The sequence below is a fragment of the Heterocephalus glaber genome, unplaced genomic scaffold, assembly GCF_053883595.1.
Source record: "Heterocephalus glaber isolate CG9 unplaced genomic scaffold, H.glaber_assembly_v1.0 deba00000331, whole genome shotgun sequence".
In the NCBI taxonomy this organism is placed as follows: domain Eukaryota; kingdom Metazoa; phylum Chordata; class Mammalia; order Rodentia; family Bathyergidae; genus Heterocephalus; species Heterocephalus glaber.
This window is the reverse complement of record NW_028258142.1, coordinates 17753349-17775423: the sequence shown is the minus strand read 5'-3', so window position 1 is coordinate 17775423 and position 22075 is coordinate 17753349. Positions and strand designations below refer to the sequence as shown.

Below are 22075 nucleotides of genomic sequence, written 5' to 3'. Positions count from 1 at the left end.
CCAATTTTCAAATCTAGCTCATTTTCTATTTATTTAGCATATGTTGTTTTCTTTTTTTCAGGATTTTATAGGTTTTAGCATATAGGTCCTCTATATTTTTTAGATATATAAGTAAGCATTCTCTTTTGTGTGCTTAAACATGTCATTGTGCTCTTAATTTCAATTTCCATTCACTTATTGCATTTCAGAGAAAACAGTTGATTTTTGTCTGTGGACCTTGTATCCTGCAATCTTATTGAATTCATTTATTACTTGTAGCAACTTCTTGATAGATTACTTTGTTTTTCATACATACATTATCATGCCATTTGTAAATTTTATTGCAGTTTTTTTCTTTTTACAATATGTCCTGTCCTTAACTTCTAGCACTATGCAGAATAAGAGTAGAGATTTCTATTCTAAGCCAATCTTGCTATAATGACTATGACCAGCCCTACCACAATGTCACTTTGGGATGAGACATGAGAGAATAGAAGAAGTAAGGAGAAAAAAATCCAGAAGTTTTTAACCTCAAATTTACTGACCTTTTTCAAACTCTACTTTCTGCTATTCAAACCAAAACTAAAGAGTGACTCCTGGATTTCACTCTCTCTGCTCCAAAGAGGTCAACTCAAGGTTTGGGGCTGAGCTGTGGTCAGAATGTGACAAACAGGAAAAAATAAAGAAAATTTTCACTGTCTTTATTGTACTTATATTTCTAATAATCCCATGTTGATCTGCTGTTGTTTACCTTTTTAGAGTTTTCAAACATCTGCCCATGTACTTTTTTCAAGTTTTGTAGTAGAATCTCAGTCTGTGATAGATAAAGAGATTGTGTTTGCTCCTTCTCCTCTTCTATAGATTGTTAATATAATGAATTACACTGCTCCTAGTATTGAACCACCTTTGTACTATTGACAAATTTTCTTGGTTGTTATCTTTGTTACTTTTCTTGCTGCTGAGAGGAAAGGTTTATTCTGGTTCAGTTAGTAAGGTTTCAGTTCATAATTGGCTGGGATACATGGCAGACAGGCATCACAGAGGAGAAACAGTTCATGGTGGCAGAAGGCAGAAAAGCAGCAAAATAGCCAAGCAGCAGTAGCAGCAGCAAGTGACAACAGCAGCCCTCTTTCTTTCCCTTATATTCCATCCAGACTACCTGCCCTTAGAATAAGTGGCACTCACACTCAGGCTGGGGCATCCTTAATACTAGCATCACATGATGCATCTATTCCAGCATCACATCTTTATCACAGAATCACACATTCTAGATTCCACCACTTCTGAAGAGCTCCACCTAAGACTGAGTGAGGTTTTGGTGGTAGTGGTGGGGTGACACATCTAGATTCAAGCTATAACAGTTGTAGTGCATTACCCTTTTTACATATCACTGAGTTTGATTTACTAATGCTTTATTATATTTTTTCTTTATATTAAGGAGGGATAATTGCTTTCTGGCTTTTTTTGTACTCTGAGGTATTAGTATGTTATATTATAATGTATTCATTGTGTTTTTGAATATATTTCTTTATTTTGTGGTTTCTCAAGGATTTTATATACATACTTAACTGGTGCAGTTACTAACATCAGTATTTTACCACTTTATGATAATGTTTCCTTTTATATTCCTTCAATGTTCATTAAAATCGAGGATGTTTTCAGTCATTATTTATTCAAATATTTTTTCTTCGCTCAGTCTTTCTCCTGTACTTTAAGAATTTCAGTGATAGAAATTTGAGAACTTTTATTGATGTTTCACAATTCCTTGAGACTCTGCTCATTTAAAAAAATTTTTTTTCATTTATTTTGTTTGGAAAATATTTGTTTATCTGTCTTCAAGTTGAATTATTTTTCTTTATTTCCTGTATGATTGTTTTTATTTATTTTTAAGCTGACTTATTTTTCTTTCGGTTATTTCCATTATCTTATCTTTCAGTGAATTTTTATTTTAGTTATTGTTTAGTTTTCAATTTCAAAATTTCAACTTAGTTCTACTTTTATGTCAATTGCAACACTGGTTGAAATTGCTTCTTAGAATATTTTTATCATAGCTGATTTAAAACTCTTGTCAGATAATTCCAACATCTGTATCATCTCATTATTGGCATCTATTGATTTCTTTTGTTATGTGAGATAAGATTTTTTGGGTTTGGGTAAGGTGGAAAATTTCTATTACGTAGTGGACATTTTGAGTATTATTTAATGAGATGTGATTTCTAGTTAAATCTTTTTTAGTAGGCAAAATGCATTTATGATAAGAAAGTGTATCCTAATCCATTTTGGAAGGGTTTTGTTTTAATGTCAATTTAGTTATCAAAGACTTTTCAGTGCTATTCTGGTCTGCAGTGTTTTCATACTACATAGTGACTGAAAATTCCTTAATTCATTTGTCAAAGATTATTGTACATTGATTCTGTTCAGTTTCACAGATGTACTCAGCAATAGTGAATCTAGTACTTTATATATAAATTTAAAGATATTTTTCTCTGTCAGCTACCACTCCATGATCCCCTCAAACTGTGTACTCAGGAGGGAGAGATTTTTAAATTATACTTCAAATAGAAGACCAGAAGTGGGCTTTAAAGCTACCATTGAAAACCAGAACAACAATTTTAAAGAATAATAAAAATACAAGATTAAAACATATAATAGATAATGTGTAATAGGAAGAAAAGGTCCAAAGGGGAAGGGCAAGTGGGAGGCATAGGGAAAAAGAAAGAAGGGAAAGGAATTAAAAAAAAGAAAAAACAGAAACAAAGTCTTTGTAAATAGGGAGGGGTGGAGAGGGTGGAAGGGAGGTCAGGGGAATGGGGGAAAAATAAGAACCAAGATACATCATTTAAAGGTACAATTTAATGAGTAAAAAAGAAAAAAATACAAGATTAAATAAACTAAATATGTCATTTACATTGAACTTTGTCACTGGCCTTGAACAAATGTAATGCTTAATCTGGAGGCTTAGTATATATATTTTTCATGAAAGATAATCAAGATGTGATGATAAAATAACCCATCAAATCAAATGATTAATAATGCAATAAATTATAATTAGTAATTATTAATAACAATGTTACTAATTATTGCATTTCTTTGGAAAGTTAAAATTTTGAGGTGGAATGTGAGCTTTAATTTGCTTCTTAATAAATCAAATTGGATTACTTGAGAAACTTCCTTGTATCAGTCTGTTTGTAAATATATAACTAAAAGCGTTCATTTTGAAAAGTAAGTAAACAATGATGACTTTTTTTTTGAAATTTGCTGTTCGTTATTCTATTGGTTGTGACCACCACAATATGAAAAAATGACATGTAACAAACAAGTGGAGAGCAATAAGGCCTTCTGCATTTGGAATTCTGATGAGAACAGATTAGAGGTCTCAATGATTGCATTTATTTAAATTTTTGAGAAGAATATTACATCATTGTATTTACTGCCAAGTAAAAGCAAAGATTATTCATTTTACAACTGGAGGAGAAATAGAGGAAGGTGGAGGAAGAACAGAAGATGCATAAATATTTACATGTAAACAAGGGATGGAGACTAGTTGGATTCTTTTGTTCCCTGCCTACTATAAAGTCACAAAGAATACATCAAAAAAATAAAAATAGATCTAATTTACAATTACTTAGAATGAAGTATCCATGATACAATATGGAATTAAGCCCTGGAACTTGCTACTACAAGATTTTATTCAAATAAATAACTTATATTGGAAGATATAGTAAACACAATATAAAAATTTCAATGCTTGGAATTTGGAACAAAGAAAATATCAAATAAATGAAACACAAATGACTTCAGCTTTCAAGAAGTGGTTGATATAGTTTAGGATGTATAGGAAACTATCCTTAGTTTGACTAATTTTTACACCCAAGTCTTTCCCCTTTTCATAGTATGATTCAAATCTAGCACGTATTACCAAGCCCTTTCCATTAGCATTCCATTACCAAAGAAATTTTTTTTAATTCTCTGTTTAACTATTGCTTTAATCAGAGTCCTCTACTGATATTTCATGTAATTTTGAATTTATACCTAATACTTTCCTCAAATGCTTCTCAAGTGAAAGCTGTTATTTCCCTTGTACCTTTTAATTTAGGCCGAGGGAAGAAGGTAAGATCTGTCTTCTGCTTTTCATCATTTTCAGGACATTTTTAGATAAGTTTCCTTTACTGCTCTACTTCCTTTGAAGTTCTAAGCATCTATACATTTATTCCTGTTTTGTTTTGTTTTGTCTTTTGAGACAGGGTCTCGCTAAATAGTTCAGCTAGCCTTGAACTCACTTTGTAGCCCACACTGGCCTAGAATCTGTGGCAATCCTCCTGTCTCCCAAGTGCTGGGATTACAAGTGTGTGCCACTTCACCCCACACAATATATCTATTTTTTTCTTTCCATGATTGGTTATGGCCATCTGCCAAACTCAAAGCTAGTCCCTCAAATTCTTTGAGAATTTTGGCTTCTGCATCTTTATTGTTAATTCAAGCCCAACCCTGGCTTGAAAGGTTACACAGGGACACTCGGTACTATCTAGCTTTGTTTTCTGAAAATGGGCTATGTGTGGAATTCAGAAAAGTTTACCTCCAATAACATCTTACTGGACTTTGTGTATTCAATATTTTCCCTAATTTTACTTAATATCTTATCTTCTAGTACACCGATGTCCACAGTCATATAGTCTATCAGTCCCTCTTAGTTTCTTTTCTGTGTAGCCTGTAAAGGATTACCATGTTCATCCCTTATAAGAGCTTCAAGGTGGGAACTGCATGGGCTGATGTCCATGGTCCTGAACAATCTGTATTTTTTTTTAAAATTTATATATTAATTGGTACACTTTGGGTATACAATACACTTACGTTTATCATTGGGTGTTCGTACCTGAACATGATGTATCTTAGTTCTTATTTTTTTCCCCATTACCTGTGCACCCTTCACCCCCACCACCCTTCCCTATTTACAGAGACTTTGTTTCCATTTTTTTCTTTCACATAATTTTTCCTTTCCTTTCTTCCCTTTCCCCTTCCCCTCCCTCCACCCCTCCACCTCTGTACTTTTTCCTATTTCAAATTATCAATTATTCATTTTAATCATTTTTATCCTTATTTACACTTTCAGTTGCTTAGCCATAAAGGATGAGAAACTAGAGTCATTTATAGCTAAATAGATGCATATTGAGGCCATACTCTAAAGTGAAATAAATAGAACTCACATGTGTAAATACCGAATAGTATCTCTAGTGTGAGAAACAATCTGTATTCTGTAAAATTGTGAAGGTCATTTCCTTTTTTTACTATGCTGTGCCTTACCTTAACTTTATACCCCACCATTTCATCTGCATTCTCATTAACACTAAGTTTTAACCTATCTCATGAGGATTCATAGTTCACAGCCTAACCTGCTCTCGGTCCTACTTTGGGGCTTACAAATATTACTGCAGAAAAAGCACATAAGCTTACTACCTAGCTTCCAGAACTATTTAATTGTTAGCCACAGTTGTCTGGCCATTCTATCTTTCTTTATAAATCTACATCTACATTGTGCTTAACCTTTAAATGTAGGACTTTCCCAAGATCTCTTCCTTGAAAAGTAAATACATTGTTTTCTTTTCTGTTCTGCATTCTCTGGGAAACTCAGTCATGGTTTTAACTGCCATATGTTCAAGATTTTCAAATTGCAATCTATATCACAACTACTTCTTTTATATACAGACATAAATTTCCAACTACATGTCTTATGGACATCTTAAATGCAGTGTTCAAAGCTAAACTTATTATTTCCTTCTTCTCCATCATGCATACTCCTGCTGAACTTTCTGTCTCTGTTAATAACATCATTGTTCATCTAGACAGCAGCATAAGAAATGCCTGCAACCCTCATTACCAGCTTATTATATACTTTCATCCTAATGGGCTTTCCTTTATGCTACTTCCTCTTCTAGGAGTGCTTCTTACCTTAATTTTCCAATATCTAAATAACTTACTTAGTTCATTTGTAAAACTATTACAAATTCCTACTTGTAATTAATAATTTCTTCCTTGATGATTCTATTTGCCTTATTTTCTGGTCTAATACTTTCACTTTACTCTTAGTCATTTCATTTCACTAACTTTTATTAAGCCTAAGTATAATATTAGCCACTATAATATTCATGAAAGAAGAAAGAAAAAATAGGAGTAAGTCTTTGTTTCTGGCCTGAAGGAGTTTGTTTCTCATATCTAGAATATAGTAGCTTTACCATGATGAGAATCTATATGTTGAATTCAAATGATTGGGTTAAAAATCTTGATGTACAAAACATCAAGATTAAAAAAATCTTGAAACAAATATAGTTAAGAAGCTACCATGAATGGAAGGTCTTTTAGACTGGCAGACATAAGATATCAAAGCTATGTGAAAAAAAAAATTACCTTCCTGGTAGAGTTAGCATGGATATGATTGCAAGAAGATTATGTTTTCCTATAATTCTTTATAAAATTACTCCATATTTGGAGAAAATGACTTTGGGTCCTCAAAGACCACTTTGTTTTATTTCTAAGGCTTTTGTTGGAAAAAATGAACATTTTTTTCTCATTTTATATTATATATTTAAGTAGAAACTATGACTAGTGATTCATTTGAGGATAATAACAGAATATGCTTCAGATAAAATTTGTAAAGATAGAAAATTTACTGGTAATTGTAAAGAAAATTCAAAACTTTTTGGGTCATATGAAGGTTTGACAGCCCCCCAAAGTGCCTATATTGTTAATTTAACTAAGACAAGGACTCTACAAAAGAGTGTTTATGTATCGGTAACTATAGGTACAATGCATGAATGAAAAGACAAGAATCACTGATATTCAACTAGTCCTAAAGATAAGCATCAGGAAAAAGGACTATTTTGATGACAACATTTAGAAAATGCAGGTGCAATAACCATTCTTGCTAGATCCTTGGCAACAAAGTATAAGATGGGGAAGGAAACTTCTTCCCACTTCCTCATGGTACCAAGTGATAGTGCTGACCCCATGAAAAGGCACGTATGAGGATGGCAGTGAATAGTATTCTTGGCAGAGTTACTGTGCTGCCTGGAGACTAAGAATATAGATGAGGAATCAGAAAAGGTGAAGAAAAATATGAAAGGCACATGTGGTGGCTATAAACTGATGAGGGAACTTTTCCCTGAGGACCTCAAACATCATAGTAGGCTTCAGCTCTGGACAAGGAAGTGAGGAAAAGAGACAGTAAAATTTAGGCTGTTATCATTAACGTGAACTTTTCTGTACTTGTGAAATTTAGCTTATCACTGTATGGCAAGGGAGAAGACTTGATATGACATGCTAATTCCCATGGCTGAGTTTCCTTCTTGGACTTATGTCATACTGGGATTGGTAGTTGTAAATGGCTTGTTGCAGACACAGTAGTGGGAGGGATTTCTGACTTAAAATGGAGAAGAAAACAATGATGAGTACACCTTTAATTAGGGCTGAGTCTTGGTAATTCCAGGAGTATATTCTATTTGTGGGTCATGTGGATCCCTTGCCTTTAACTTGCAAACCATTTCACCATTTGAAAATACTTTATATCTTCAATCAGTAGAATATAGAAAGGCTGTGGCATTAAAAGTATTTCAGCTCACTCTCATCAATTTTCACTGGAAGTGGAAAACACAAAATCCATTTGTAAGCTTATATTTTCTATATGAACAGCAGCTTTTTCCATTGGAAAGTTTACTGTAACAGATAAATGAAAAAAATAGTTTTGGGGATTTTCTGTTACTTTATTTTTCTCTACTATCATCTTACTCAGAAACCATCATAAAGTGAGCAATAATAACTCTATTTGATTTTGGATAAGCTAGCAAGATCTCCTTCCTGGGAGGGTGGTAGTTGATTGTACCTTCTAATTCCAACAGAGGGCCAGTCATTTTGGTAACCATTGGCTACACTTTAAAAAAGATTCATCCAGGGGCAACCCACTTTCTGGGCCCTCTTTTATCTCTCTTAGACAGATCTTTTGCTCAATAAATTCTTCCTACTCTTAAAAAAAAAAACTATCCAGAAGAACCAGTATTACAAACTTTTCTGTATTCAGTAGTGAAGGTGGGGACAGCACACAATAAATTCAACACTGTGATGCTGGAGCCATGACTGGAATGCACTGCTGTCCCAGTGTGGCATGTTCTGATGGCAAAGATATAAGCAACCAATTCATCCCCATCTACCTTTGCTTACATCTATCTGGCCACTTTTCAGGGGGCAAATCTATCTCAGTGAACCCCAGCCTGTGATACAGCAAGGTGTTTATCTGCATGGTACAGATGTAGTTTTGTATCGCCAGGTTAGAGGGATGGAGGAAAGTCTGGCAGGATGACAAGAATGAATAAACACCCCAAGTTTCAGCTGCTATCTGAAACTTCTTAGTTCCAGTAAGCATCTAGGGAGGCCAAGTGCAATAACTAATCTGACATATTTATCTGGTGGAAATTCCCAAGCTAGAGCAAATTGGGAAGAAGGAGGACCAGAGCAAGAAGGAAACAGTACAGAGAAGTTAATCAAAAAAGTGTCTAGATAAACATCTAAGTTTGAAGAATGATAAAAAAGCAATGTACTGAATTCTATTTTGGGCCATTATGTCGGGCAAATTTACACAAGATACAGTAAAAAGAAATTGGCCTATAAAAGATCAATGACAATGTGTAATAAAATTGGATACCAAACAGAGTCACAGCTGTCACTGAACTTTGCTTTAGTCTATTGATGTCTCTTTAGTGTATTGATACACCATGTTTTGAGAAAGACTGATAAATACTGTTGATCTTCAATTTATTTACCTGGTTACATTAACACCATCATCATGGAGTTGAGAAAATTACCTCTTCAAATCTGATTCACATGCAAACTGAATGAACCACATAATGACTGGCTTAGTCACTATTTTGAAACCTGTGGAAAACTAAATGCCTATAAGTTTCTTTAGAAACAGTGCTGTGTTCTGAGTCACAGGACAACTATTCCAGAGGCAAAGTCTAAACATTAATAAGCAGGTGCTTGGACAGGGTGCAGAAAAAGCACCTGTGACAAGCTTTTAAGACCAATTTTAAGTTTTTGGATCAAAATATATTTTGGAAATGCTTATGTTGGTTCATTAAATAGTAAATCAGGTTCCCATCTCAGTCCTTTTTTGTCATTTCTTTGAATGCATAAGGAAAACTTTTAGGGCTGAGCACTCCTCAGCAGTGTGGAAACATTTTGCTTATGAGTAAAAACTAACCACTCAAAGGAAGAAGGTAAGATTCTCATTACTGGTGGTGTAAATATATTGTTGATTTACATATTCAACTATGTTGTTCCTGTCTGCTATTGCAGGCATAGTTAAGTTCACTCTGAATCTCAAGAAAAATGTAGTTGGGCAGTGATCATGCCCAGAGGTCTGAAATCTCCCATGGTCATTTCTTTGGAGGGATTCCTCTTCTGGTGAGGGATCCTTATCACCACCAGCAAATCTGCTCAGTTTTAGGTGCTGCAAGAGGAAACACTGTGACTCCAGGCCTCTGCCATCAGGTATGTCTGTCATTTCTTCTATATTTATTTTGGATCCTATTAATTATTGTTTATCCTTGGCTTAGAATTCCAGCCCATCCTCCATCAAAGTTAGCGCTCAGGATTGGATCGATTATGAGTTATATAAAATGTGCTGAGACATTATTTCTGAAGAATTATACTTCTTTATTTTCTTTTGACTCTTAAAAATTAAGAAATATAAATGGATATATTCATACAAAGGCACATTCAATATGTGTGTTAAATTAAATAGACAGAACATTTCAAGAATCCCTCCTTTGCTATTCCTTCACCAAGAAAACCTCCCTTTCCGTTAGAAGGAACAAAGACAGTCACTTCCTTGACCTGTGTGTCCACCCTCAGAAACATCCTGAAAAACACACTTTGCTTGGTTTGATCTTTTCATGAGGAGTCACACTGTGTGCATTCTTTTCTGGCTTCTAAATCCAACATATTTGGATTCTAAACTTCACCTTTGTCAGTGACAGGAGAATGCATATCTCTGTTATGGAGATTTCAGGCATCAGTAAGCAGATGGTGGCATATTTGGGGGTTAGAAATACCTTTGTGGTGAGATTGGAATAACTGCATCCCAGAGGGGAGCACAGCTTGGAAATACATTATATGAGCAAAGAGCTTGTAAGAAGCTCTGAGAACTGTATCTGAAGGGAAGAGATGGATCTCCATGAACACACAACCCAGGTCTGAGGGAGTCCTGTGATGCTAAAGCCTAGAAAGTTTCAAGCCAACTGGAGGAATTGGTAACCCTAGTCCTTCCCTCCACACATCACCCTCCATGCAACTTAGCCACCTCTTCTCCCTGCCCTGCCGGGGGCTCTGAAAGTTCCTTCCCAACTGCCCAATCCTCCCTGTGATTAAATCCTTACATAGATGCCAATGCATTATTTTCCTGAGAGAGAAGGAACTCTCTGCTGTGATATTAGTGGTAAATCTTCAGATTTGGGGGATGTTTTACTATATAGAAGTGGTTAAAGTGCATAAGCTTCTTATGTTGTATGGTAATAATATATATTACATCATAACAAGGACAGAATGGTGGTGGAGAGGAGGTAGGAAGGGGCAACAAATTATTGGGGGCCTAGTCTATAAGAAATACTATGTTTTTGATTTTACATGTAATTAAAATTGATCTAAATTCTTATTTTATAGATGAGAAAAAAGAGAGCATGGAAAAATTAACTTACTTATTTAAGATCACACAACTGATAGAGTTGCCAAGACCCTAGGCTTAGTAATTTATTTGTTCTTTTACTTGTAGATTACATGTGACCTAAGTAATGAGGGGTCCAGATGAGCTCACAAAACTTACCACACAAGACAGTAGTCTCAGGGCTTGAAGTGTATCTCAGTGGTAGAGTTCTTAGCTAGCATGAGTGAGACCGTGGGTTTGACATATGGCTTAAAAAATAATTAACCTCTGCACACTCCTCTTCCCCCCTCTGCTTCCCACTTAACAGGAATAACAACACTCAACTACTTTTACTGCTACTTCTTTTTTTTCCTGCTTAGTAAAACTATCTAATACACACATTTATTATTCCTAAAATAATAATAACCAAAATAGATGCAAAAGTAATACACACAAATGATAACTCACATTCCCTAGGAACTTTAGCTATATTCAGGATGATAGTTTCCAAAAGCAACAACTAATATTGTATTTTTCTCCAAATATCTAAATAACTTGCTAATGTTGCTTTTTTCACATTTTGCTTTGGAGACTCTCTGTAGATTTTTTTTCCAAAAAAAAAAAATGGTGTACCTCTTGAATAGACTTTTCCCCACTAGCATCTTTACAATTTCTTCCTCATCTCCCTAGAGAAATATGCTATGTTTTATTTACCTTAATATTTAATATTTAAATCATTATAACAAAGAGAACTTTGTCCACCACTGATCTGTAAAGTATGCTATAATATGTCTTGCAGTACAGTTTTTGTTTTCTCTGCAATTAATAATGATAACTTTTTTATGTGTGATTTTTCATTTTTCTTATCACTAATTTATTTGTTTTCTGAGGGAAGTAGCTATCTATTCCTACATGTTCAAAACATTCAAACATATCTGTCTCTCTGAGATGATAGTCACCATACAGTTTCACATAAAAAAGATATTCAACTTAGCATTAAATTATACAATTAAAATGAAGGCAGTCTAAGCAAACGCTTATAGGAACAAAGTGTAAAGTAAAGCCAGAAACACTAAATAGAATAAAATTCTACTCCTTCTAAATAGGTCAGTGTACCTACTTTCCATAAATATGATATTTCCTACTTCCCAAGGCAGAAATCATGCTAGTGATTGCACACACACACACACACACACACACACACAGAGAAAATATAATTGATCTGAATTCTTATTTTATGGTTGGGAAATTGCACACTCTGTCATTCAGAACTTTGTTTTCTTCAAATCTCTAGCATTGTGCTGACCCTCCATAATAATGAAATTACAGGTGTTAGAATATGATTCCTTGGAGGAGGAGCTCTGTTGTATTGTTAGATACCAAAATTAGTGCACAGTGGTAATTGAACAAACAGAAGTAACATAAATCAGTGAAAGAATTTCTACGTGTGAAAAATGGCAGTTATGCCACAATACAGGGATATTTACATATATTATACAAAAATACCATGTGATATTAATTAACATTTCAATTGTCAAATTTAATTCATTAAAAATATCTATTTTGACTGCTCTGCATTAGAGCACTACAAACCTCTTTTGGTTTATTCTATAAAGACCTGAACATAATCTCATCGTAATGGCATTATTTAAAACTATCATGGTCATCACAAAAGAAGAGAGGGAGTGTCTGAGTCAGAGGCTTTATATTTCAGAGTAATGCAGGGAACTCTTTCAGACTCACCCAACCAGCTGCCAACTTCCTCTATGAAGACAGTAAGGTAAATATTTTAAAAGACTAAACCATCATGAAAGAGAGAGAGAGAGAGGAGAGAGAGAGAGAGAGGAGAGAGGAGAGAGAGAGAGAGAGAGAGAGAGAGAGAGAGAGAGAGAGAGAGAGAGAGAGAGAGAACTGTATAAATCTTGGCTATTTCTCCATATCTGAAAAATTATACTCATCCAATTATCAGCATCATCTCATCCTATTCTCCTCTTTACAGGACTGGCTTTAAGAATATCATACAGCATGGTGCTGGGGATGAGCTACCAATCAAAACTTTATGTTCTATCACCAAGTAGATAAATAGAGAATAATACACAAACATTCCCAGTATTCTTATTTAAGGCACTGTATGTTGGGATATACTAATTTTTGAGAATAGCACTGAACTGTTTTCATAGCTTAGTGGGGCACTCAGCTAAGGATAGATTTATCAAAGTTTGAAATTATGTTTTAAAAAGAAATGGAAAGATTTAACAATACTTCTGTAGAGTAGCAACTATCTTTATAGCATCACATTTGATGATTGACAAAAATTAAAATTAAGCATGTTGCATAGTTATTCATTCTCTTCTAATTTAGTAAATGTTTTTTTAGTAATCCACCATGAAATATGATTTTCTTTGTACAGTCAAAATGATCCCAAGTAGATAATACTTTATTAAGTTTTTAAGACATAGAATTTATCAATAGATACAGTACATGCATGCCCATGAAATATTATCATTATAATTTCATGTTTCACTGAATATGTTTTGTGCCTGGTTTTTCCTTGTACTTTATTTTAAAAGTTATTTGTCTTAACTTTTTACTAGACCACAATAGCAAAGCTTTGGTGAAAATATCTCCATTTTTTTGTTGTTTTGATACAATAGTATGTTGACTATAAGAAAGAAAGGGTTAAAATAACCCTTCGATTGAAATATGCTGTAAGTAATCAGATAAGCTTCAGGCTACCCTACCATGGGCTTTCAGGTTCTTAACACTAAAGCTGGGACTCAAGGACTTTCATGAGAATTTGCTAATTGGTATTAATTGAAAATTATGAATTAATTGCTCCTTGTATGTTAAAATTTAAGAAACATCATGAAAGTGTGATATATTTTGGTAAGGTAAAAAATTACACTATGAAAATCAATTTCTTTTATGATTTGAAAAGAATTTTTCATTAGCATTCTACCTGGACAGTGGCATACTAGGTATTATCACACTGGCATCTTCTGTAGTTTTAATTTGCATTTATTTTTCCACTGGGATCCAAGTCTTTTGGTTATCTGGTGGTTTTTAAAATTTACATTATTTTTGTTGGAGTTTTATCTATATTTTTAAGTTGCTGTGAAAATAAATATATGTGAAAGAAAAAAAATCACAGTTTTGGTTCCATGCTAACTTTTCTCATCTGTCTCTTTATGACACATTGGGGCATAGAATAACTAATTCAGTCTTAAATAAAGCTCTCCATTTGCCAGTGGGTTCAGACTTTATAACAGGTAAGAAATGAAGAATCTTACTTTCATTCCTAGAAAATACAATGCATCTACACAGAGAAAGATAATAAAAACAATTATGCTAAGTGGATCATATTTTTGGAATTTATTTTCAACATAAGTGAACATGCCTATACGAAGATATTTAAGTACATAAAATTTAGTACCATTTATCATTCTAACAGTGAAGGCTTTAGAATTTATATTTGTCTCAGAATGACTTGGCTCATGTTTTTATATGATAATTTTACCTAGTATGATTTATCTGCCACAAAATTTATCTTAAGTAAAAAAAAATGTACTTCATTTCCCAAATGAACAAATTTTGGTATAGCTTTTCTTTAATCAATATGATAGTTTTTTGGAAAGTTATTAGGATAACTGAAATTTAGAAAATGAAAATTTGTGAATATTATGTAGAAAATAATTAAGGAATAATGTTAAACAAAGTGCCACCAAAGTGATAAAATAGAAAGACACAAGTTTTAAAGCAATAGGAAGAACTGAGGCTTTACCAAAAAAATGTGTTACCATGAAGCATGTTTTTGCACTTTGAGATGTAATACCATAAGGTAGCTTCCAGATCCCCGTTGAACTATACAAAAAGGTCCCCAGAGTAACTTAAAAATCTTTCCAGTCTTATTTTAAAGGCTCTAGCCCACATAATATCAATGTGTTAAAATAGACTTTCAATCTACTCAATACAATTTCTATTATAAATATTTGGAAAAGATTTTTATAGTTATGCCTTTCAAGTTACCTTCTAAGACTGGTTCATTTCATTTAGCACCATCTGTTATTTTCAACAATAAATATGAAGTCTTGCAAATCTTTTTGAAGGGAGATTTCTTTTCCACATGGCTCCTCTCCACATCAGATACCTGGTAGTACGGTACACTCTTTTTACAGGGTGAAAGCAAGGGGAAGGTATGATTTTTCTCCTCACCATTCCTATGCCAGATCTTGTGAAAAGATCATCTTTCTGAATGACCTGAACCTTAGAAACTCAGAGAAATTAAAGACAACACAGATCACACAACTATTAGCAACAATGTTGGGATTACATTTGGGCCTAATAGGGTTTATGACTCTTGGAACTTGTCACATGGTAAGATGTAAACATAATATCATGAAATGTTCAAAGAGAATAATTTGGAGCACTCATACAAGTTTGTTTAGTCTGAGGCAATCCTACTTCTCATATTGGTTCACTTTGTGGACAAAGTCTGCAAAGAAATGCCAACTTAGGTCTCTGAAGAATTCCATGATGGCGGGGCCCCTCTGAATTTCAGACCCAACACTGTGAATGATTCAAAGATAACCTTATTTTCATCTAAAACTTTAAATTTGCTACTGCAGTCTAGATTTTCTAGCAAGTGATAGATGTGTGTTAGAAAATCTTGTGTACGTTCATAATACATACTGTGATAACCATATTTTCCATTTTAAAAATTCAGAATATGATCATCCTAGAAGTGTAAATATATATATGGGAATAAAAGTTGAACTATATTTGAAATTAGTATGGTCTTTTAAAAGTTCAGAATAAAGGATTGCTTTAAGAATTAAAATGTATTATGTACATGTATCAACGTCCCACAAGGAATGTGATCATTAAGTACTACAAATATTTACTAATAAAAAAATAAAAATTGAGAGCAAGGCATGGTGACATATGCATGTAATCTCAGCATTTGGGAGGCTGAGACTGAAGAATCACCATGAGTTCAGCCTAGGGTACATAGTGAGTTCAAGGCCAGTCTGAACTACACAACAAGACCCTGTTTCAAACAACACCAACAAACAAAAAAATTTGAAGAGAGAAATAAGATCCCTTTTGATGTACAAAATAAAAACATTGTGTATGAAAGTCATAATGGACAAAAATGGTAAAGAAGTAATGTTTTAAACCTCAAACTTTCATTAAATTACAGATGGTTTAGAAAGCAAAGGCTATATAGACACCCTGACTGCCTAGTGTTAGAATAGTCACTGTAAATAGTGTTTTTGCTCTGTATCAGTTTAGATCTCTGGGTTGATTTGAGAAATAGTAAACCCAATGTGTCTGCTTGGGATTTGAAAAGAGGCCTCTCAAAGGCCACTGAGGACAGAAATCCGCCATCCAGAGGAATGTGCCCTGGATAAGAATAGGAGAGAAAGGAAATCCTTGTGCTGAAGAATATCAATGTGAAATGAGTGTGTCATCATAGGCTTGCTAGGAGAGATAATTGTAGAATGTTAATAATGAATATGATGGGCCAAAGGGATTTTTTCTTTCTATTTCAAATTATTTGATAATTGCATTCAAACCTGAAGAAATGAAGATTTAAATTTTTAAAAATGCGTATAGAACTTGAATTAGTCATAGGAAATGTGCTAATTCAATGTTCCATTGTCTCCTAGGCTCCACTCTGCTTCACAATGGCCTCCCTTGCTGCAGCAAATGCAGAATTTGGCTTCAACCTGCTCAGAGAGATGGATAACAGTCAAGGGAATGAAAATGTATTCTTGTCCTTTCTGAGTATCTTCACTGCCCTGAGTCTTGTCCGCTTGGGTGCTCGAGGTGACTGTGCAAATCAAATTGATAAGGTCGGTTTTAGTTTTTGCATCAAATCATCAGGCAAATTGTTTGTCCCAAGAAAATGTGCCAGTGCAATGATTCCTATGTCAATAGAGGGCTCTGGGAAGGCACAGGGTATGATCTCCTCCCGTGTCTTCAGAAATCCCTCTCCAGAAAGAAAGCACACAGCTTGAGGCACTTATTTGTTTTTTGTGCTGGGATGGAATTCAGAGCCTCACATATGTTAGGCAAGGGCTCTACCACTCAGCTACTCCACCAGCCAGCCTTTGATTTTGATTTAGGAAGCAACAAGAAATGATTCTGACTCTTTTCCTTAATCTTCTGGTTCTCAAAGCGTGTTTCCTAGTCCAGTAACATTACCCGGAGAACTTAAGAGAAATGGAAATGTTGGACCCCACCCAAGGTCTCCTGATCAGAAACTATAGATGTGGGGCTGGCCATATGGATTTTAAAAAGCTCTCAAGGTACACACTAAACTTTGAGAACCACTACTTGAGTATATAAATATGAGATAGGGGAGCTAGAAGGAGACACCAATGGTGTGCTAGTTTAGACATTGGTTACCTAGATACAAATGACAGAATAGTACAAACCAAATAATAGAAACCTACCTGAATAGTCATCACCACCACCTCCTTTTCCACCACCTTCAGAAAGTGCCTATGAAGGCACCCTTACACATAGTCCCTTTCACACAATTATGTCCTATGCCATACAAGGAAGTGAGATGGCCAAGGTCTCTCTCCCTTTTCTCAGGAAATTATAGATGCTCAGAAGCTCATGAGCAGGTGAAATACGAGGTCCAGATTGCATGCAGAGGTCTTGAAGTCATTCTTGTTTCTGCTGCTTGAAGTCATTCCATGTTCTGCTGATTTCAGTTCTAGAGGAAGCTAGTTTGTGTTATAATCTGTCATACCTTAGTACTTGTTGAAAATCGTTTCTGTAGGTAATTTAAACTTGCAAGATTCTTCTCTTTGTCTGATTATCTCAATAAGTCTTTTGCTGGGAGCTACTATTAAGTCTAGTACTGCCATTTGGTTTAAAGGTAGAGGCTTATGACTCAGTCCACAGAGCAGCTCACTTTAAGGGGATGGCACTAACACTAACACAGCTCAGAATGACATTAGTACTAGGCTCTGGAATAAACCCTACAAACACAATCTTATTTGACACTCCTAATAATACTCCAAAGTGGCATTATCACTTTGACTTTATGGAGGGGTTGTTGGCATGCCAACTGTGTGCCAACAGATGCTGTACTTGTAATTTAAACTCAGCATGATCTTCTAAAGCAGAGTTTGTCAACCATGGCACTACCAACATTTGGGCTGGGCAATTCTTTGTTGTGAGGGCCTACGCTGTGCATCACAGCAAGGGAGTTTAGCAGCATCTCTGGCCTTTCCCCTCTGAATGCCAGCAGTGCTCTCCCATCCACATTCATGATGAACAAAAATATCTCTGGAAGTTTTGTCTACTCAAAATCAATCTCCAGTTGAAAACAACTATCCCAAAGCCATCATACTGAAATGCAACTCAGAGTGCTTTATTATGAAGCTTTAAAGTCAGTATGTTTCTAAATAAATATAAATGTTTTGAAAAAAGCCAGCAGCTAGTAAAGATGTACCCATCCATGGATAAAATATATAATGTTTAAGAACAAAGTAAAAGAGGAATCAATCTATGTCATGTACAGGTACAAACCCCCTTTGATGAATGTGATTGTTATGCATATTTACATTGTACAAACAAAATTAATTAATAACCCCCCCCAAAATAACAAAAGAACTTGATCAGGGACTGGGGTTGTAGCTCATCAGTGCCTCTCCTGCCTGGCAAGCGCAAGGCCCAGAGTTCAATTCCCAGTATTGAAAAACATAAATTAAAAAAATAAATAAAATAATGTAATGAGAAGCAAGCTAGAAAATCAAATCAACAATTTTTAAAAATTGTGCCTACAATTTTGTAATTATAACTGCAAATCTAAGTTCATAGACCTCATTATCACATTGTTATAAGCAGGTGAGGTGGACGGTTGCCAGAGAAAGGCATGTGAATTGATTGAGAAAGAGGGTTCTTATGTTGTATTCCATATGAAGAGTCAGTTGCTTCAAATGTAAATCAAATTTAGAAGGAAATAATCAATGCAAGTCATTTGAACATAATTTCTCCACCATCACATACGGCTCCTTTGTGCCCCAACTTGGTTCAAGTTGCTATACAAGTTAAAGAAAAATACTCAAGAGAGATGGAAACGTACGCCCTCCCCAAGATATGAATGCAAATGTTAAGAGTAGCATTAGTTACAAAAGCCAAAAAAGGAAACAATCCAAATAGCAACCAAATAGTAAAGTGATAAACAATACATGCTATACTTATACACTATAATGCCATTTGACAATAAAAGGTTGCATATAATTTGTGGTATTTGTTTCTCAAAGATTACAATTACTGAAGTAGGTTAATGTGGGGTTTTATTGTGGGAAAGTTTTGCAGAATAAATTCATCATCTCAAATGCATGTGTAACTCAAAAAAAAAAAAAAAAGGAAAAGAACAAAGTGAAGTAACTTGCTGTCAGGGAAACACACTGGGTCTGGTAGTTAGAAGATTGGGTCCAAATTTTGGCCTTAGGAAAATTATTATTTTATCGCTGTGGGCCTTTGGGTTCTCATCTGCACATTGAAGAGGTCATTTTGACAATATTCAAGTAGAAAAGGAAAAAAAATAAGCTTCAAAGTTATTGCTGTTTACTATGTCAGCAATGATGAGCAGGGTCCACCCCACCACAGAAGTGCACCTTTCAACAACAGCAGAGCCACCCAGGTCTTACCATGTGAGCTCATGCCAGGGGCATCTTGAAGGTAGCATGGTGAAATTTCAGAAGTTTCCTTGATGTACACAATGCCTGGTACCTCCTGAGTCAATAGTTCAAGGGAGGTAGGTCAACGAGATTTAAAAGAGCTGCTGTCCTGCTAGAGTTGCTCTTTAATATTCACCGTCCTATCAATTACTTCCATGTGTGGTTCCATAACTCTTATTATAACTTCCTATAAGGAGCTTAAGAGAAAAAAATGTCAAAACCATAAAACTACTCCCATAATTTATTTATACGAAGTTTCAGTCTTTTGCAAAGTGCCCTTTTGGAAATTAAATTTCAGCTTCATCCGTGCCTTAATTAGTTATTCTTCCCCCCCCCCATTAACTTTATTGGTACATTTTAGGTATACAATACAGTTACATTCATCATTGGGATCTTGTACTTTTACATGAGTATCTTGGTTCTTATCTTCTTTCCCCTTCCCTTGCCCTCCCTTCACCCCCTCCACCCTTCCCTATTTGCAAAGAACTTGTTTCCATTTTTTTCCTCTTCTCATATTTCTTCCTTTCCCTTTTTTCCCTTCCCCTAGCCCTCCCAATTCTCCTGCTCTTTTAGACCTTTTCTTCCTGTTACACAATATCAGTTATACATTTTTTAAATTACAATATTAAGATCTAGAAGACATTACCACAGATTTTACAGAATTTAAAAGGATATAGAAAGCATATTACAAAAATCTTTTTTGAAATAAATTTGACAACTTCTAAGAAGTAACTTAGAAGACAAATTAATGAAACTAACTCTGGAGGAAATATAAAATTTGAATAGCACCTATTAAAGAAAGTATATTCCTAGCTTGAAAACCTACCTACATGACAACAGCAGGCTCATAAACATTTTAACTGATAAATTATATCAAACAGTTAAAGCAGAAAAAAAGAAGGAAGACTTCTCCCCTCATTTTAGGAACTCAACATTGTGCTAATCCTAAAATTGGATAAAGATAATAGAAGAAAAAAGTATGAACATAGATAGAAATTTGTTTAACAAAACAAACTATTAGAAGTCAGATCTGGCAGTATGTAGAAAGTGGTTTTGTTATAGGGATGGCAGTGCTGGTTCAGCATTGGAAGATCCACCTCCAAAAGTAATCATTTTAACAGAGGAAAGGAAAAAGCCATATGATCCTGTCATTAGTTGGAGAAAGAGTATTGGACTAAATACTACAGCTGTTCATGGTAAAAGCTATCAGGAGACTAGAAGTAGAACAGAACCTTCTCAACAGATCACAGACATGTACTCCATACTTCCAACAAAAACTCCTTCTATGAATGGAGATGATACAATGCTTTCTCCCTAAAGTGGAGAACAAGGGCATATATGCCTACTATTCATCTGTCCATTAGACTTTGAAACATAGGTCTAAACCAAAATAGTCTGGCAATAAAATGACACAACTAGGATAGGATTGGCACGGCAGAAGCAAAATCTTTATATGTGGATGAAATGATCATCTACAGAGAAAATACTAAGAAATCTCTAGGAGCCCCTAGACCTTGTACTTGAATTTAACAGGATTAGAAAATACAAGGCATATTTAAAAATTCAGGTCTGTGTATACTTGGTATAAATGAAGAACTGGATATTGAAATTTTAAAGTTATGTAGGAGTACAAAGGACCCAGAAAAGCCAAAAATAAAAACAAAAACAGTGTTGGAAGACATTTAGCACCCAATTTTAAGAGTTCTTCTAAAACTACAGTAATCAAGGCAGTGTTGGTGGAAGGAAAGACATATAGATCATTGGAATAAAACAGAGAATCTAGAAACAGAACCACACATATATGTTCCACTGAGTTTTTGAAAGATTATTTAACATTACCATTGTATAGAATATAAACTCAATTCAGGAGCCTAGGAAGAGATAATGTCTTCAGCAAACAGCACTAGAACACCTGGTATCTGCATACAAAAAATTAACCTCAACCCTTATTTTCCATACATGAAAATAACTTGAAGGGATCTATGAACCTAAATAAGAAAGCCTAAAAGTATAAAACTTTAAGAAGAAATTATAAGGGAAAATATTTATGAATTCAGGGTAGGCAAGAACTACCTAGGATACAGAAAACATGATGTATAAAAGAAAAAAATTGATACATGAGATTCCATCAAAATTTAGAACTTTACATGACATCATTAAAATGAAAAGTAGTCCTTAAACAGACCATATTTACAATGCACATAACCTATAAGCAGAATATATAAAGAATTCTTAGAGCTCATTAATAGACAACCCAATTAAAATGTACACATAAGAAGATGTTAAATAGCCAGTATAGCACAAGGAATGGTGTGCAATTCTAGAATCAGAAAAATACTAATCAGTACAATAATAAGATTGATTTATACACTCATTAGGGAGATGAAGTCAAAAGTTTTAAAAGTCTTGTCATGACTTTTTCTTTTTGTTGGATTCTCCCACTTTGCGTTTAATTTGTCACGCCCAATGGATTCATTCTGCTGGGTTTCCTAGGGTTGTGATCCTCATTGTCTTTTCCTAGGGTATTCTGTAAAATTTTTTGGAGTGCCGGTTTGATATTCATGAAGTTCCTGAGGTGCTCTTTACCATGAAAACATCTTATTTCTCCATCAATTTTAAAAGATAGTTTCGCAGGGCACATCAATCTGGGTTGGAGGCTGTTTTCCTTTAGGGCTTGAAATACATCATTCCAAACTCTTCTTGC

At 34.5% G+C, this 22075-nt stretch overlaps 1 protein-coding gene across 3 annotated transcripts in view; it reads left to right on the top strand.

The window, feature by feature from the left end:
* The window catches only part of Serpinb7 (serpin family B member 7), a 70497-nt gene that overhangs the window by 22417 nt on the left and 26005 nt on the right, over nt 1-22075 (top strand). Inside the window, exons 2-3 of one of the 3 annotated variants that reach the window (XM_087191595.1) lie at nt 9467-9516; nt 16336-16521. In XM_087191595.1, coding sequence (XP_087047721.1) covers nt 16354-16521 — 168 coding nt within the window. In that variant the 5' untranslated portion in view covers nt 9467-9516; nt 16336-16353. Of the gene's footprint in view, nt 1-9466; nt 9517-12184; nt 12447-16335; nt 16522-22075 lie in introns of those variants that run through there. The other 2 variants (XM_004858456.3, XM_021239288.2) reach the window with 2 other exon arrangements.